The 19,165-nt window shown below is 36.3% G+C and overlaps 1 protein-coding gene across 1 annotated transcript in view; it reads left to right on the top strand.

Annotated features, from left to right (window-relative positions):
- The window catches only part of CATSPERB (catsper channel auxiliary subunit beta), a 95,405-nt gene that overhangs the window by 37,314 nt on the left and 38,926 nt on the right, over positions 1 to 19,165 (top strand). Inside the window, exons 12-14 of the mRNA XM_036097514.2 lie at positions 610 to 774; positions 2,085 to 2,237; positions 11,072 to 11,216. Coding sequence (XP_035953407.2) covers positions 610 to 774; positions 2,085 to 2,237; positions 11,072 to 11,216 — 463 coding nt within the window. The remainder of the gene's footprint in view (positions 1 to 609; positions 775 to 2,084; positions 2,238 to 11,071; positions 11,217 to 19,165) is intronic.

The raw sequence follows: 19,165 nt of genomic DNA, 5'->3' as shown, positions 1-19,165 counted from the left end.
TATTAAATATTTTATTTTATTTTTTAAAGATTTTATTTATTTATTTGAGAGAGTGAGAGAGAGAGCGCACAATCAGGGGGGAGGGGCAGAGGGAGAGGGAGAAGCAGACTCCCCTGATGAGCAGGGAGCCTGATAAAGGACTCGATCCCAGGACCCTGAGATCATGACCTGAGCCAAAGTCAGACGTTTAACCAACTGAGCCACCCAGGTGCCCTTGGTATTAAATATTTTAAAAGTTAAGAAATTTTATTTCTTGGATTGTTTCATGAATTGTTATTCACCTAAAAGATGGCAATTCTACAGGCTGAAAAACTTCATCCCTCTTTGCACCCAGTTGTGCCTATACTTGGGTTTAGTGGCAGTTACCTAGTGATGTTAAACCCGGACCTACACAGTAGTTCTAGAAAAACAACCTATGCCAGAAAGAGATGCTTTGTAGCGTTTTCTGGACTCCCATCCCCAGAAGAGAAGCATAGACATCAAAGAGTTATCACTATTATTTGTGGTCTGTCAGGACAACACAGTGGTTTGCTAGTTTGTGTGCTTAAGATAACTGATTAGAACTTACATTTTAAAAAATGGCATTAACTTTTCCTTCTCTTTTTGTAGTCAAGCTCTTGTTTTTATACCAAAGAACCATTTCATGAATGGTTACCTTGCTTACCTCATATTTTAAAAGGAATGAAATCTTTTCCTTCAACTGTGATAACATTTCTTGTTGACCAAGAGCATAGTGCCGGAATCTACCTCTTCTCCAGCCAAGTAGGCCATAAGGTGATTGCTCTTGATGATACAACAATGAAAATTTATCTTAGCAAACATTTATTTCCAAAGTCTTTTTTATCTGTGGCAGTAGAAGTTGATAAAATTAGTTACAGCAAAATTATTTATGGTTAATAATATAGTTTAAGGCACTCTAGAGATTCCTTGCCTCTGCTGGTCATTGATGAAAGTTTGATGAAAGTGGAAAACAGGATGCTCTTTGCATAGTGACTCTTCTTTCCTTATTCTCCAGGAGTATATAAGCTGAGCTTGGTTTATATAAAGTTAAGGTTCCATTAGATAGTTTAAAGGAACAAAAAATGGAACTAGCCTTAGACTTATAATCTTAGGGGAGAAAAAAATAATTGTTCTCTACCCTCCTTTGTTCAGTGATTGGGGCCCTGCAAATTAAACTGATAAAAGATCAACAGGAGAAGAGAAAATGATTTATGCATGCAGTATACATACACGTAGGTGAAAATCAGTGAGGAGAAACTCTAAAAGGTGGTTAAAATTTGGGGGCTATATATCATCTTAGTAGTTTAAGGGGACAGTTGAGAAAGGCACTTAAGGAAAAACAAGCAAAAAGATAATGGGTTAACAAGGGAGCAAATAGGAGATAAGAAAGTTTGTGATAATATTTGTTTATACAGCTATGAGTGGTTTTCCCATCTCCTCAGGGCCATAAAACTCCCCAGGAGGAGGGATTTGGGGTAGGTTTTATTTGCATTCTCCCTTCTGGGAGTAGATCTGTTCTGAAGAAGAATTAATGGTAGCCTTATTTCTCAGAAGTTCCTGCTTTTAGTCAGAAAAGGGAAGGCTTTTTTTCTGCATCTGTTGAATCTTAAATGTCTGCAGCTAACAATAATCTCTATACCACAGTGGCATATCTTGAGATACATATTCTGACCTCCTACAACACCATGATCCAATAAAACTAGAATGTAGCCCAGGCAACCACACTTAAAAAGGTAGTTTGCCGTCACAGTTGTAAGCATGAGCGTTGGAATCTGTCTTTGGAGTTCAGCTATGGTTCTATAATAAAATTTTCCCATGCCATTTATCATAGAAGCTTGGACAAATTATTTAATCTCCTGAACTTCATGTTCAACATTTACAAAATGGACACATAAGGCAGGGGGAGGCAGAACAAAGACATATTGATGGTTGTTAATCCTTCCAGTTCTATGCTATGTTAATGGATGTGTCCCTATCTTAATCAAAACCCAAGTAACAGGAAACACAAGAAATTGTAACATAGTCTAGTAATATTAATGGTAATATTCTTCTGATTTGTTCGTGGTTTGCTTATCTATTTCTAGAAAAGCACCACTGCCTCGGTGAGCATCCTAAAAAATAACAAACCAGGATTAAAACCAAAATTTCCACTTTTCGTATTTCCTTCATCATTCTCGTCTCCTGTTGGAATGGTATTCCATCCACGAAGCCATTTTCTGTATGCTTATGGTAATCAGGTGCGTACACATGAAATTTCATGCTCTAGTGTAGGTGTGAATCATTCACTTATTCTATGGTGAGTGGTTGTACATCAGGTAAAGAACAGAGTCACTCTGATGATCAGGGAGGTCAAAGGCCCAGTGAAGAGAGAATGAGAGGAGAGGAATTAGTAACAGCAAATAGAAACACATCTTTTGCAAAGTTTTGGTGAAAAGTAGAGCAGTGAAATGCAGCAATGGTAGCAGGAGGAAGGGAGGTCAAGAGAAAAGATTAAGAGACAGAAGGAATTAGGCTGTGGTGATGGGAATTATTCAGTAGAGAGAGAAAAACTGATGGTGCAGGTGAGAGAGAGAGAGAGAGAGGAAGAATTGCTGGAGTGACATTTCTAAATAGATGAGAGGAGATGCAGTCTATGAACTAGAAGACAGGTTGGTCTTAGGAGCTCCTATAGTAAAAGGAAGAAGGGGGAGTTTTTGGGTTCTAAAGCTGATAATTGGGTAGACGTAATGGAAGGGTGTGGGAATTTATCTTTTATTTTCTCAACAAAAATCAAAATTATTATTTGAGAGTGAGGATGGAGGAGTGTTAGGCATTTGAAAAAAGAGAACAGAATGAAATAATTGCCCGGGGGTGGGGGGTGGGAGAGTGGATTGACTGAGGGAAGTCAGTATGATTGCGTATGCTTTGTGCTTATGAATTCCAAGTGCAACCAATTCAGCATTATTGAATATTCTTCTCTGTGTTCAGTTGTGGGAGCCCATACACAGTGGAAAAGACAGAGAGTTGTATTTAACCACAGTTGGAGTTTTATCAGGGAATTATTAAGAAGTAAAAGAGTATCCAGAAGGGAGTGCAATAAGACAAAGAAAAAAATTAAGAAATCAAAGGCATGCTATTAAAAAGTCATTAACAAACTATTTACTTGCAGAAAATATGATTGCCCATATAGAAAATTTAAAAGATACATGCAAATTATTAAAAGAAGCAGAAAAGTTAAACAATGTGGAAGGGCAAGTCAATTTCATCTCTGCACATGATCAACAAATTTAAAAGCATAATTTTTATGACATTATTTACAATAGCAAAAACAAAACAAAGCAAAATGACATACAAAAAAACTGTAAAGTGGGGCACTTGGCTGGCTCAGTCAGTGGAGTATGTGACTCTTGATCTCAGGGTTGTGAGTTCAAGCCCCATGTTGTGTGTAGAGATTACTTAAAAATAGTACCTTTTAAAAAAAACTATACATAAGAATAAATCTAGGATTCCTAAGATCTATATGTAGAAAATTATAAACTTTACTGAAGGACATTTAAAACTTTATAAAGAAATGGATATAAACATACTTGTGGATAGGAAAACTTGTCTTATAATTTCTTCCTCAAATTAATCTATATCTGATACAACTTTAATCAAAATCTCAAGGCTTGCTGTAGGGTTTAAGTTAATTCTAAAGTATATATGGTATATGTCAATTCTACCTCAGTTTTTAAAAAATGTAAATGAAGTAAAAAAAGAGTATATATGGAAAAACAAAAGACCAAGAATAACCAAGACACTTATAAAGAAGAATAAGAATGAGGGATCTGCATTACCAGATATTCACACTTTTTAAAAAGTTGTAGTAATTATAATAATGTGGTTTTGACTCAGGAACAGACAGATTGACCAATGGAATGAAACAGAAAGCCCATGAATAGCCCCATCATATCTAGAATGTTGATAGAAGCCAAAAATTGTTTGACTCTTCTGAGGGAAAAATAAGAGATTGCTCAAAATGGGATGGGAAATATTGGTTACATATGGAAAATGTTGAAATACATACCCACACTGCAACATACATCAAGTCCAACTCCTAATGGATTAATAATTTAAATATAAAAACTTCTAAAGGAAAATATAAGTGAATATCTTTCTCAAATCAAGGTAGGGAAAGCATTTTAAAACAAGACTTTAAAAAAACAGTAACCATAAAAAAAAAATAGCATCACTTTCATTAAAAAGAATTCTGGATCTGCAAGATGGCAGATTAAGAAGGTTTAGGCATTTGTTCTCCCACACACATTGAGTCAGCAACAATACAGATCAGAGTACCTTTGCAAGCACTCTAGAGACCAGTTGATTAGCTACAGCACCCCAACCAATGCAAAACCAAAAAGGGATTCTAATAAAAGTGGCAGGAAAATTTGCCCATCTGTGCCCCACCTGCAGCCACCCTAGTGTAGCACAACCAGGAGGAATCCTCCTGCTCAAGGGATCCTCCTTTGGGATAGAAACAAGAGTGGACCTTGCATGCAACACTCTGGCTTGTCTGAGGGCTACTCAAGGGACTGGTTTCTATCTTGCCTAACCCAGAGCACTGAGAGGACTTGTTTGGAAACTGCCGAAACAAGGGGAGTAATGTTGGCAAGATGGTAGAGCAGGAACGTTCAGACCCTCCCTTTCCTCCAGAGACACCAATTTAACAAAATGCCGAGCAGAATACCTTTGCAAGAACTCTGGAATCCATTTGAGAAACTACAGCATCCAGACCAACCTAAAGCCAAAGAGATTCCAACAAAAGGGGTACAAAAACTTGAAGCATTTTCCATATCCATCCACACCTCTCCTCCTATATGACTTAATGCAGCACAACTTGGAGGAAACCTCCCCCACCAGGGATCCTCCCTCAGGATAGAAACAAAATAATTAACTGAGCGCCCAACATTCTGGCTGGGCAGGGGGATCTGTTTCATCTGACTCAGAGCACTGATGGAACTGGCAGCCTTGTTGAGAATCTGTTGAAAACAGGATCACTGTAGCACTTCAGAGCTGCAGTTCTACACCCACATGCCAGGGGCAGCAAGAGCTTATGGGTGTCTGAAAGGAGAGGGATAAACTGCTTAGGCAATTTGAGACAACTAAAAACACAGCACAAGCCAGAGAAAACACATCCTTATAAGAGATTTCAGAAGTCCTAGAACCTCTAGCTGGTCTGATTGGTAAGGGTCTGCATGAAGCCAGTCCATAAACACTGGGAGAAGTGGTTGTGTAATCAAATGCCCACATCTCAAAATAATAGCATGACAAGGCATGCCAAAGAAACAGGGAAACATGGCCCAATCAAAGGAACAGCATAAATCCCTAGAGAATGACCCTAAAGAAATGTAGACCTACTAGCTGCCTGACAAAAAGATGCTCAATGAGCTAGAAGAGAACACAGATAGAACACTAATAGAAATCTAGAAAATAATGAACGAATGGAGAATATAAAAAAGAGAAACTATAAGAAGGTCAAGCAGAAGTTCTGGAGCTGAAACATGGAATAACTGAACTGAAATACTCACTAGAGGAGTTGAACAGCAGACGTGATCAAGCAGAAGAATCAGCAAACTTTGGGGAGAGGCTGTTTGAAATCACCAAATCAGAGAACAAAAAGCAAAAAGAATGAAGAAAAGTGAAGAGAACCTCAGGGATTTATAGGGACTGTCAAACAGACATATCAATGCAATATGGGAGTTACAGAAGTAGGAGAGAGAGAAAAAGGGGCAGAGAGTGCTTATTTAAAGAAATAGTGGCTGGAATTTCCCAAACTGAGGAAAGAAATGGGCACACAGATTAAGAAGCTTAAAGAATTCCAATCACAATAAATCAAAAAGACTAACACTGAGACACATAATCAAATGTCAAAAGTCAAAGACAAAGAGAGAATCTTGAAAGAAAGGAGAGAAAAGTGACTCACTACATACCAGAGAACTTCCATAAGATTATGTTCTGGGGGGACAAAAAAAAAAAAAAACCTGAAGAGAGTCCTTCAAGGTGAAAATAAAGGATATCAGACAGCAACATGAAGTCCCATGAAAATAAAAAGTTTTCCAATAATGTAAATACATGGACAAATTTAGCATTTTGTATTAATGTAATTGTGGTGCATAAATTCACTTTTAATTCTTGTATAGAATTTAAATGAGAAGATAACTTTTAAAAACCAAAATCTATGTTAATGACTATATAATATAAAAAGATGTAATTTGTGCCATCAGGAACACAAAGTGGGGAGGTAGAGCTGTGTAAGAGGAGATTTTGCATGCAATGAAGTTAAGTTGTTATCAGATTTAAAATAATGTTATAACTTTAAAATATTTTATGTAATTGCAATGATTACCATGAAGAAAATATATTTAGGATATATGCACAAGAAAATAAGGGAATCAAAGAATGTCACTACAAATGATCAATGAAATGTTAAGGAAAGCAGTAAGAGAGGAAAGGAGGAGGGACAGAAATCTACAAGACACAAAAAAACCAATAAACAAACAAACAAACCAATAAACAAAATGACAATAGTAAATCCTTCCATATCAGTAATTACTTTAGATGCATATAGATTAAATTCCCCAATCAAAAGACAAAAATGAGCTGAATGCATAAAAACAAAAAACAACAACAAAAAAAAACCCAGGATGCAACCATATGCTGTCTACAAGAAATTCACTTTACATCTAAGCACACACATAAGCTGAAAGTGAAAAGATTGAAAAAAAAATTCCATGCACATGGTAACCAAAAGAGAACAGGGCTGGCTATATTAATATCATACAGAATAAACTGTAAGTCACAAAGTGTTATAAGAGACAAGGTCATTATATAATAATAAAAGGTCAATTCACCAAGAAGATATAACAATTAAAATTATCCATGCACCAAGCATCAGAGTTAATATATGAAGCAAACTTTAAAAGAACTGAAGGGAGAAACAGCAACATAACAGTTGGGGCCTTCAATACCCCACTTTCAATAATGGATAGAAAAACCAGACAGAAGATAAATAAGGACATAGAAGACGTGAACTACATTGTAGACCAATTAGACCTAATAGACATAATCAGATGACTCCACTCAACAACAGCAGAATATAAATGCTTCTCAAATACACACAGAGCATTCTTTAGGATAGAACATAAGTGAGGCCACAAAACAAGTCTCAACGCATTTAAAGTGACTAAAATTATGCAAAATGTTTTTTCTAATCGCAATGGAACGAAACTAGAAATCAATAGCAGAAAGAAAACTGGAAAATTCACAAGTATATGGAAATTAATCAATACATTTTTAAACAACCAGTGAGTCAAAGAAGTAGTCAGAAGGGAAACTCGGGCACGTGTTGTGATGATCACTGGGTGTTATATGCAACTAATGAATCATTGAACACTACATCTAAAACTAATGATGTACTATACAGTGGCTGACAACATAATTAAAAAAAAGGGAAACTAAAACATATCTTAAGAAAAATAAAATGAAAACAAAACACACCAAATTTATGGGATGCAGCAATAGCAATACTAATAGGGAAGTTTATAGCTATAAATACACAGGTTAATAAGGAAGAAAAACCTCAAATCAACAACCTAACTTTACAATTTAGGGAACTATAGAAAGAAGAAATCAAACCAAAATTAGCACATGGAAGGAAATAATAAAGACTAGAGCAGAAATAAATGCAATAGAGAATACAAAAATAATAGAAAAAAATCATTAAAACTAAGAGCTGGTTCTTTGAAAGTTCAACAAAATTGATAAACCCTTAGCTATAGTCACTAAGAAAAAAAGAGAAGAGTCAACTAAAATAAAAAATTAAAGATGAGACATTTCAACTGATACCACAGAAATAAGGATTATGAGATTATGAAAAATTATGTGCTAGCACACTGGATAACCTAGAAGAAATGGATAATTTCCTAGAAACACATAACCTACCAATAGTAAATCATGAGGAAATAGAAAATCTGAACAGACCAAAAACTAGTTACAAGATTGAATAAGGGATTAATATGCAGTATATATAGAGAACTTCTACAACTCAGCAATAAAAAAACCAAGCAGTCTGATTAATAAATTGGCAAAGGACTTGAATAGGAATTTGAGTAATCAAATACCTCCCAACAAAGGAAATCCCAGGACCAGATGGCTTTATTGGTTGAATCGTTCTAAATATTTAAAGAATTAACACCAATCCTCCTCAAACTCTTACCGAAAAATTGAAGAAGGAACATTTTCAGGGTCACTCTCTGAGGCCAGCGTTACCCTAATACCAAAGCCAGATAAGTACACTGTAAGAAAAGAAAACTAGAAATCAATATCCCCAAAGAACATTCATGCAAATGTCTTCAACAAAATACTAGCAAACTGAATTAAAGAGTGCATTAAAAGGATTATATATACCAAGAACAAATAGGATTTAATTCTGGAATGCAAGGATGGTTCAACATATGAAAATTAGTAAATGTAATACACCACATTAACAGAAGGAAGATGGAAACCTACACAATCATCTCAACATAAGATGTTGACAAGGATATGGATCAATCAGATCTCTTATCCATTGCTGATGGGAGAGTGAATTACTACAAACTATTTTAGAAAGCAATTTGGCATTATTATCTTGTAAATTACAATGGTTGCATATGCTATGACTCACCAATTTCACTTTTTTGGCAAGGGAAACACATATATGAGGAAAAATCATAAAATTTTCATCATGACACTGTTAGTAATAGCATTAAATAACTGAAAATAATCCAGATGACCATGAATAGGAGAATGAATAAATAAATTGCAGTTCATTCACATAATGAACTATTATACAGCAATATAAAAGCAAATGAACTGAGCTATATGCAACAAGTATGAATATAACTAAATAATGTTGAGAGGAGGAAAAGTAAGTTTTAGAAGGCAATATATGGATGATATCTTTTTATAAAGAGCAAAAAGTAAATTTAAGCAATATATTACTTAAACATGCATACATATATATTGCTAAAACTAAAAAAAAAAATTGTGAAAACACAAATTTCATTTCAGAATATGGGACATCTCTGAGGGAAGATGCAGGATGATAGGGTTGGAGAGAAAGAAGAAAATGCAAAGTACTAGCAACATGCTAATTCTTGGGTTAGAATGTCAGTTTACACATGTTCATTATGAAATAATATAAGAAAAGTAAAAGTGAGCTGTACATGGATCAATAATTTAAAATTGAAAAAATGCAATGAGATGCCATTGTTTTCATTCAGGTAATCAGTAAAAATTAAAAGTAAATTTTTTTTTTTTTTAAAGATTTTATTTATTTGACAGTGAGAGATACAGCGAGAGAGGGAACACAAGCAAGGGGAGTGGGAGAGGGAGAAGCAGGCTTCCCGCTGAGCAGGGAGCCCGATGTGGGGCTCGATCCCAGGACCCCGGGATCATGACCTGAGCTGAAGGCAGACGCTTAACGACTGAGCCACCCAGGTGCCCCTAAAAGTAAATTTTTGATAATATCAAGTATTTGTGAGGTTTGGGAATACACTGCTAATGGGAATATAAAGTGGTTCAGGGAAATTGAAAAGCATTTTAGCATTTCTATTAAAATTATACAAATATGCATAGCCTCTAACTCAGCAACTGAATTTTTCAGTATCTGCTCTAGAGATATACTTCAACATTAGTACAGAGAGACAGGTCAATGAATGGGGCTTGTGGTATTGTCTCTAACAGTGAACATTTTGATACAACGTTTAAGTGTCCATTAGTAGGAAAATAGAGTATCTCCAGTATGGTATATCCATAATATTGGATACTATGCAGCAAAATAGAAGAATGTGAAGATCTACACGAGCTAATATAAAATGATCTGAGATATTTTTGTTGAGTGGCAAATGTAACTTATAGAACAATAGGTACAGTATGATGACATTTTGAATGTATTGTTCAAAGCACCTTCCCTCACCCACCCACCCACCACCATGCTCACTAGTAACATTTGCAGGAGCCAAAGCCAGAGTAAAATTGGAGGTTCCTGTATCTTGTGTCTAAGGGTATGGATTGTGCTGTGTCAGCAATGAGCGCTAATTTCTGAGGGATAGAAGTCTCCATGTGTTCTTCAGTACATTTTCTCTGTAATATGCGTGCCCTAAACATGCAATCCAGCACAAGGTTAAAGATAGCCTAAAGTGTTAGTATGGCAACCAGATATAGAAAGACATAGTTATAGAAAATATATATACATATATATAAATGTAGAATTTTAAAATATAAAACAGTGGTTACCTCTGGGACAGAGGAGACCACAATTATATAACATAAGGTTAAAAAAAAAGGAAAATTATTTGGATGGTGGTCAAAGAGACTTCAGCTGCATTTACAATGTTTTAAATTTAAGAAAACCCTATTTTCAGGTATAACTTGTCATTAAAATTAATTTTTAAAAAGAACTTTAAAAACCTGAAATCTTCATCTGAATAAGACTTAGACCATTAAAGGAGGTACCAAGCAAGCAGGATTCATCCAATACAGGATTCGATTTATCTTCAAGCAACTCTTAACTGAAAGTTGAGGGAATAGAGAAACTTACGTGGTGGAGGATATTTGAAGATTTACTAAGGTCCCAGGACACCCACTCTTGCAAGTGTCAATGGGCTCATTGTTCACATACATATTTTCCAGATGCCTGGAACATAAAGTCTTATGTCAGTATGAGGTAAGCTCTCTCCTTCATATCCAAGTACACCCAGCACTTCATCCTTTTATGACCAAGGGGACCTCACTTGGGAGATGATTGGATAACTTCATTCTTTTACACATTCACCATGCACACTGTGTTGACCTGAGACTCTGCCACATACACTGTCATCCAAACTCTAGGAAGGAACTAGAGAGTGTTGACCAAGTGGGTAAGGAGTCTGTATGTGCATGCGCGCATGTGATGGATGTGGGAGTATGAGAAAGGCCATGCTGTCCGACTTTTCTTATGTAGGAAGATCAGGCTGACAGGTTAATGCCGACAGAGGGCAGCCTCTTGAGAGGTATTATCTTTTTATTCCCTTAGGTATGGCTTTCAATCGATGGCGGCAACACCTTCGAATTATTGGCTGATTTTCATGATGATATCATAAAGAATACTTACCATAGTTTTTATACTTCAGATATTACTTTTGTTTCCCAAAGTGGAGATGTTTACTTGACAAAGGCAGGTGAGAAATTCACTTTTATTGGTGTAAGAACTACATGTGAGCCAGGGATTAGAACATAGATGAAAAAAATCTGCCATGTTAATCAACTAATCTTAAAGTCTCAAACCTATTAGAGGTGACAGGTTTTTAAAAATTATTTTCATTGTGGTAAGATACGCATAACATAAAGCTGACCATCCTACTCATTTTTAAGTATACAGTTTGGTGGTATTAAATACATTCAAAATTTCTGCAGCCATCAGCACCATCCATCTCCAGAACTCTTTTCTGTCTTGTAAAACTGAAACTCTATATCCCGTAAAAAATAAATCCTCATGGGGCTCCTGGGTGGTACAGCCAGTTGGGTGACTGACTCTTGGTTTAGGCTCAGGTCATGATCTCAGGGTTGTGAGATCGAGCCCCCTGTCAGGCTCCATGCTAAGCACAGAGTCTGCTTAAGAGTCTCTTCTCCCTTTACCCCTCCACCCACCCCCGCGCATGCTCTCACTTGCGCGTGCACACGCTCTCTCTCTCAAATAAATAAATCTTTAAAAAATAAAAATAAAATAATAAATCCTCATTTTCTGCCTTTCCACAGCCCCAGGAACCACCATTCTATTTTCTGTCTCTACGATTTTGACTACTCTAGGTACCTCATATAAGTGGAATCATATAGTATTTGTCCTTTTGTGACTGGGTTATTTCACTTAGCAGAATGTTCTCAAGTATATCCATATTGTAGCATGTATCAGAATTTCCTTCATTTGTAAGGCTAAATAACATCCCATTGTATATACATGACATTTTGCTTATCTATTCATCCAACAAGGGACATTTGTGTCACTTTCATGTTTTAGCTATTTTGAATGGCACTGCTATGAACATAGGTGTACAAATATCCCTTTGAAACCCTGAGCTTTCAACTCTTTTGGGTATATACCCAGAAGTGGAATTGCTGCATGGTAATTCTGTTTTTAATTTTTTGGACCTTACAATTCTCTTTTCCACAGTAGCTGTACCATTTTACATTCCCACTGCCAGTATAAGAGAGTTTTAATTTCTCTGCATCCTTGCCAACACTTGTTATTTTCAGTTTTGTTTTTGTTTTTGTTTTGATAGTGGTCATCCTAATGGATGTGAAGTAGTGTCTCTTAGTTTTGATTTGCATTTTCCTAATGATTGAGCATCTTTTCTTGTGTTTATTGGCCATTTGTATATCTTCTTAGCAGAAATTTCTATTCAGGTCCTTTGCCAATTTATTAATCAGATTGCTTGTTTTTTTAATTGCTGAGTTAAAGAAGTTCTCTGTATATTCTGGATACTAATCCTTTATCAAACATTTGCAAATATTTTTTCCCCTTCTGTGGGTTGCCTTAAATCTCCTTGGTTAAGTTAATTCCTGTGTATTTTTTTGGATGATATTATAAATGGAATTGTTTTCTTAATTTCCTTTGCTGATTATTCATTGTTAGTGTAATACAACTGATTTTTGTGTGTTGATTTTATATTGTGCTACTTTGCTGAATTCATTTATTCTAATAATTTTTTTTGAAGAATCATTAGGGTTTCTACATATAGGATCATAGCAGTGTGAAGAGAGAGAATTTTATTTCTTCCTTTGTGATTTGGATGCCTTTTATTTTTTTCTTGCCTAATTGCTCTGGCTAAAACTTCCAATACTATATTGAGTAGAAGTGGTAAAAAGCAGGCATCCTTGCCTCATTCCTGATCTTAGAGGAAAAGTTTTCAGTCTTTCACCATTGAGTATAATGTTCACTGTGGATTTCTCATATATGGCTTTTATTATGTTGAGGTAATCTCCTTTTATTCCTAGTCTGTTAAGTATTTTTATCATGAAAATATCAGAACACAGATCCCCAATATTTGGAGGACAGGGTCCTTCTTGCGCACCCTGGCTCCTGTAAACTGCCCCAGGAATGTGTGCACAGCCCTGCCGGGTGCCTTTGGTGGAAGATGGGTAGCTACTGCTAAGGGCTGAGATTAACCACAATTTACCATCCAAGTCTTCCTCTGGAAGTTGCAAGCCTTCACTAGACTCCAGAATTCTAAAATAATTACATCAGATAGATTCTGCCAGTGCAACTGTTGTCCAGGTGAGCAGACAGATTCCTGGCACTTCCTGCTCTGCTGTCTTCCCAGTACCTCCAAGGTGTGATGGAGCGTTAGGGTCTACAAAAGTAGGGTCCTGTGAACAGCCCTAAAGAACAGAACCCTGGGTCATCATGCTATGTTCTCATTTACGATTTCTGTGATGTTTGACTTTCCTAAAAGACAATAATAGCTCCTACTTACTGAGCTGCATTTGTGCTTAACACGTTACAAATACCATCTTGTTTAATATTCACAGCACTGGCTGAAGTAGGTAATATTAGCCTACTTTTTAAAAAATTTTTTTATTGTTATGTTAATCACCATACATTACATCATTAGTTTTTGATGTAGTGTTCCATGATTCATTGTTTGTGCATAACACCCAGTGCTCCATGCAGAACATGCCCTCTTTAATACCCATCACCAGGCCAACCCATCCCCCCCACCCCCCTCCCCTCTAGAACCCTCAGTTTGTTTCTCAGAGTCCATCGTCTCTCATGGTTCGTCTCCCTCTCTGATTTCCCCCGCTTCGTTCCTCCCCTCCTGCTATCTTCTTTTTTTTTTTTCTTAACATATATTGCATTATTTGTTTCAGAGGTACAGATCTGTGATTCAACAGTCTTACACAATTCACAGCGCTCACCATAGCACATACCCTCCCCAGTGTCTATCACCCAGTCACCCCATCCCTCCCACCCCCCACCACTCCAGCAACCCTCAGTTTGTTTCCTGAGATTAAGAATTCCTCATATCAGTGAGGTCATATGATACATGTCTTTCTCTGATTGACTTATTTCGCTCAGCATAACACCCTCCAGTTCCACCCACGTCGTTGCAAATGGCAAGATCTCATTCCTTTTGATGGCTGCATAATATTCCATCATATATATATATATATATATATATATATATATATATATATACATACCACATCTTCTTTATCCATTCATCTGTTGATGGACATCTTGGCTCTTTCCACAGTTTGGCTATTGTGGACATTGCTAATATTAGCCTACTTTTACAAATTAAATTGATGCAACTAAAATCACATGACTTGTAAGAGGTGGCGTTGTATAAATGATATATGGCTCTCCGTCTACTTTAATTTTGTGATTTCATTGATCAAGGCTATATAGCTTCTCTCAATTTATTTGTGCAGTAAAAGGAACCACTCATATTGATTGACCTTCTTGGCAGGTGCCCAATCTTTTCCAATTTGGTTGAATTTTGTTAATCAGTCTTGGAGCCTAGAATGATAAAAGAACATGGTTCTCCATTTATGTCTGTATCTCTATGATCTGCGTTCTCATTTTATTTTGTTATTCAATTATTAGGTCTTTGAGATCTTGTTTTATTGAATCTATTAATTTATTAAGGTCCTTTGATGCAAAATATGGGGGAAAATTTACCTCCTCTTGGGATAGGCTTTGTCTCCACTGGATTCTTTATATATTTTTATGCTATGAGTACCTTCCTTGCCTTTTCTTTCCCCTTCCCCTCTGCTATTCCCCCACCTACCTCTTTACCCGTTTTCCTTCTTCAGGTCTTCTTTCTATCCCTGCTCTTCCTTTCTTTTTCTCTAGTTCATCATTACAGTGTGTGCAGCACTGGTCAGACCTTCTATTTGCTCTAATGTATTGTAGGTGGATTATTCTTGAGACCTGTTTGCTTCCCCTCCTCAAGGTAGCACTTGAACCTGTTCTCTCAGTACAGTGCCTTGGAAGGTGATAGACCTGGCTACACTCAAGAGGGCTTGATTTCTTTTCCTTTGAGTACCATCTTATCCATTGCCAACTTCTCTCTTGTTAGGAGCATACTACTGAGAGTCCTCAGGATTTTGTCGATTTAGCTTCCTTCTCTTATTATGACCTCAGAGGGCTAGGTGTAGAGTAGTGTGACCTGTTACATCAAAATTTTCTCTTTCTTTCCTTAGTGCTTTCTTTTGTGTGTTTTGGCATATTGTTCTTTTTTTCTTTTTTGATTGTTGCTGGTGATTTTGGTTTTGTTTTTTGCTACTTAATTTTGTGCTAAAATATACCTAAGCACAAAATTTAGCACTTTAACCATGTTTAAGTGTATAGTTCAGTGGCATCAAGTGCACACACATTGTTGTGCAACCACCACCATCCACATCCCTCTTTCCCATCTTCCCAAACTAAAATTCTGTACCCACTAAACAATAACTCCCCATTCTTCCTTCCCCCAAGCCCCTCACAACTACTTTTGTCCCTATGAATTTGACTATTCTAGGAACCTCATATAAGTGGAATCATACATTTTTTGTCCTTTTGTGACTGGCTTATTTCACTTAGCATGTCTTCAAGTTTTATCCATGTTGTAGCAGGTATCAGTACTTCATTCCTTTTTGTGGTTGAATAACATTCCAATTTATGGATATGGCACATTTCGTTTATTAGGACATTTGGGTTGATGGGCGACATTTAAACAGTTTTTAGCTCTTATGAATAATGGTTTTATGAACAACTTATGTTCAAATTTTTGTGTAGCAATATGCTTTCAGTTCCCTTGGGTATATACATAGGAGTCTTAACTGCTGGGTCACATGGTACCTCTGTGTTTAACATTTTGAGGAACTGCCAAACTGTGGCATACCATTTTACATTCCCACCAGCAACACAGGAGCATTATTTTTCCACATCCTCACCAACACTTGTTATTGTCTGTCTTTTTTTATTTTGGTTACCTGAGTGGATAAGAAATTGTATCTCATTGTGGTTTTGATTTGCATTTTACTAAGGACTCATGATGTTGAGCAACTTTCCATGTTAGTGGCCATTTGCACATCTTCTTTGGAGAAATGTCTGTTCAAATCCGATGCCCATTTTAAAACTGGGTTGTCTTTTTATTGTTGAGTTGTAAGAGTATTTTATATATTTTGGATATTAGTCCCTTATCATATATATGATTTGGATGTATTTTCTTTCATTGTGGGTTATCTTTTTGACTTGCTGGATGGTGCTTTTTGATGCACAAACATTTTTAATTTTGATGAAGTCCAATTTATTTTTCCTTTTGTTGTTTATACTTTTGGTGTCCTATCTAAGGAACCATTCATTGCCTAATCCAAGGTCGTGAAAATTTACTCCTATGTTTCTTCAAAGAGGATGAAAGTTTTCATACATATTTTTTTGGTCCGTTTTGTTAGGTATTCATAATACAATGAAGCTATCAATTGTGTAAAGAAATAAAGCTCAAATTCAGGAACTTAATAGGCAAGGAGATCTACCTTCAGAAATACGGTCTCTCCAAACAATGCTCAAGTAGCACTTTTGTAGATTATTGGGTAAATTTGGAATTTGGGCTAAACTTGGAGCTATCTGATTAAGTCTAACCAGAGTATGAAAAACATTGTTTTCAAGACAAGAGTGAGGCTGGGTTTTGGTTGTTGTTGTTGTTGTTGTTGTTGTTGTTTTTAATATGTCAGCATTCTTGACTGTTTAGCTTCAAACTAGTTTCTTCTGGTCTCTGATATGATTTTAAACACGCTTTCTAAAGGTTTCTGATATGACTTCAAAAAGCAAGGTTTCCTTGACCTCAGTATTGTGTCCTTGGCACCCACCAGCAGAATTCAGTGTTATCATCATAAAATCTTCTCATTGGTCCTTCCTTGTTCAAGGATAAGAAGAAAACACCAAATTCTTACTCTGTTTCCCCAGATCTTCACCACTGTGTTTATGTATTCTCTATTCTGTCAACAAAACCTTTATTCAATTTCTATTAGTATCAGGTTAATCTTTTGGTGTATTTGCTGGAATACTTAAGACAATGGTTGTGCAGTAGCATTTAAGAATCTAATGATCAGCCATCATATGATTACAAAACAAACAAAAATGACTATGAGTAATATTAGGAGGGGTTGGAAAGTAGAGTGAGGTATGGAACACTTGCAGTATTCCAGAAAGCTCCCTCATGCTACTTTCCCATCAGTATACTTCCAAGGGTAGCCATTATTCTGACTTCTAATACCATAGATTAGTTTTATCTGGTTTTGAACCTCACATAAATACAATTATGCAGTATACATATTCTTTTGTGTCTGACTTTTTTTTCAGTCAACATTATAACTGTGAGATTCCTCCATATTGATGCATGTGTTAGCAATTTGTTCTTTTTCACTGCTGTGTAGCCTTGCATGGTCTGAATACTATATTTATCTATTCCACTCCTAGTAGGTATTTGAATTGTTTCTATTTGGGGCTTACCATAGAGAAGCCATGGACATTTTTGTATTAGTCTTTTGCTGGACAGAGCTTTCACTTCTGTTTGGTATATACTTAGGAATAGAACCGCTGCATCATAAAGTATATGTTTGTTTAGTTTTTTGTGGAAAAAAATATTAAGTACTGTCAGCATTTTCCCAAAGTGACTATATCAAATGACTGCCCTACCAGCAATATGAAGGAATTCCAGTTGCTCCACCTTCTCACCAGCACTTCATATTGTTCATCTTTTATTTATTTATTTTTTAAAAGATTTTTATTTATTTATTTGACAGAGAGACACAGCAAGAGAGGGAACACAAGCAGGGGGAGTGGGAAAGGGAGAAGCAGGCTTCCTGCAGAGCAGGGAGCCCAGTGTGGGGCTCAATCCCAGGACCCTGGGACCATGACCTGAGCCGAAGGCAAGCGCTTAACGACTGAGCCACCCAGGCGCCCTCATATTGTTACTCTTTTAAATAGTAAACCATTTATTGTATGGTGACTAACATAACATAATTAAATTAAAAAAAAATAAATAGTAAGCCGTTGTGATGAGCATGTAATTGTACCCACTGCAGATTTAGTTTGCATGAGTAATGATGTTGAGCACATTTTCATACATTCGTTGGTCGATTTTCATCTTTTTTTTGGTAAATTATTTCAAGTCTCTTTTTAATCAAGTTTTTAATGGAATGACTTTTTTATTGATTTCTATGAGTTTTTAATGTATTATGGACATGAGTCTTCTTTTAGAAACATAACTTGCAAACATCTTTGCCCAACCAATACTCTGTCTTTTCTATTCTCTTTATGGTGTCCTGTGAGGGGCAAAACTATTAATTTTTAAAAGTTCATTCTGTCAATCTTTGCTTGTATGGCTAGTGCTTCTTTTATATCCTATTTGAGAAGTCCTGGCTATCCCAAAGTTATGAAGGCATTTTCCTGTTTTCTTCTAGAAGCTTGTTTTTAGATTTGTTATATAGGTCTGTGTGAAATTTCTATTTTTGTGTGTGGTATGAAGTGAGGGTTCTTTTCTCCCTATATAGCTGGCAGATTTTCTACTGTGACCTTGAGTTGATAATTCAAGGTCATGAGTAGTGGGTTTTTTTGGTAAGCTCTTTAATATATCCATACAAGTCATACCACCTGACGGTCTTTGTAAAAACCATAACTGTCATTGTTGTCATGTACAGCCACCCTATTAGATCATCTAAAGTGTTGCCCTCCACAGACATACCATCTCATGCTGCACCAGTAATAATCTGAATAATTGTGATGCCCTTGCTTGCTGTGGATTACCAGTTCACAGTAGCTACCAGGCAAAGAGGTCATCTGTGTATTCCTTAAATATGTGAGCAACTCAGTCCTAGAATCCAGGCTCGATATTCTATCTTCCAGGGATACTTCTAGTAAAAATCTGTGTCACTTATAGTCCTGGCAGGAAACATAATTCCACTCAAGTGTTTCACCTGGAGAGCCTTTATAAGGGGACTATTTGCAGAGCAGTGGACCAAGTTAAAGGAACCAACAATGATCTTAAAATAACCAGAGATTAGCAATGGAAGAAAACCATTACAGTCCCTTTGATTTAAGGGATAATGCTAATAAATAGGTGATAGATGGATAGATAGATAGATA

Source organism: Halichoerus grypus, chromosome 8, assembly GCF_964656455.1.
Source record: "Halichoerus grypus chromosome 8, mHalGry1.hap1.1, whole genome shotgun sequence".
Classification (NCBI taxonomy): Eukaryota; Metazoa; Chordata; class Mammalia; order Carnivora; family Phocidae; genus Halichoerus; species Halichoerus grypus.
Note: the sequence above shows the minus strand (reverse complement) of the source record. Positions and strands in the feature narration are given on the sequence as shown.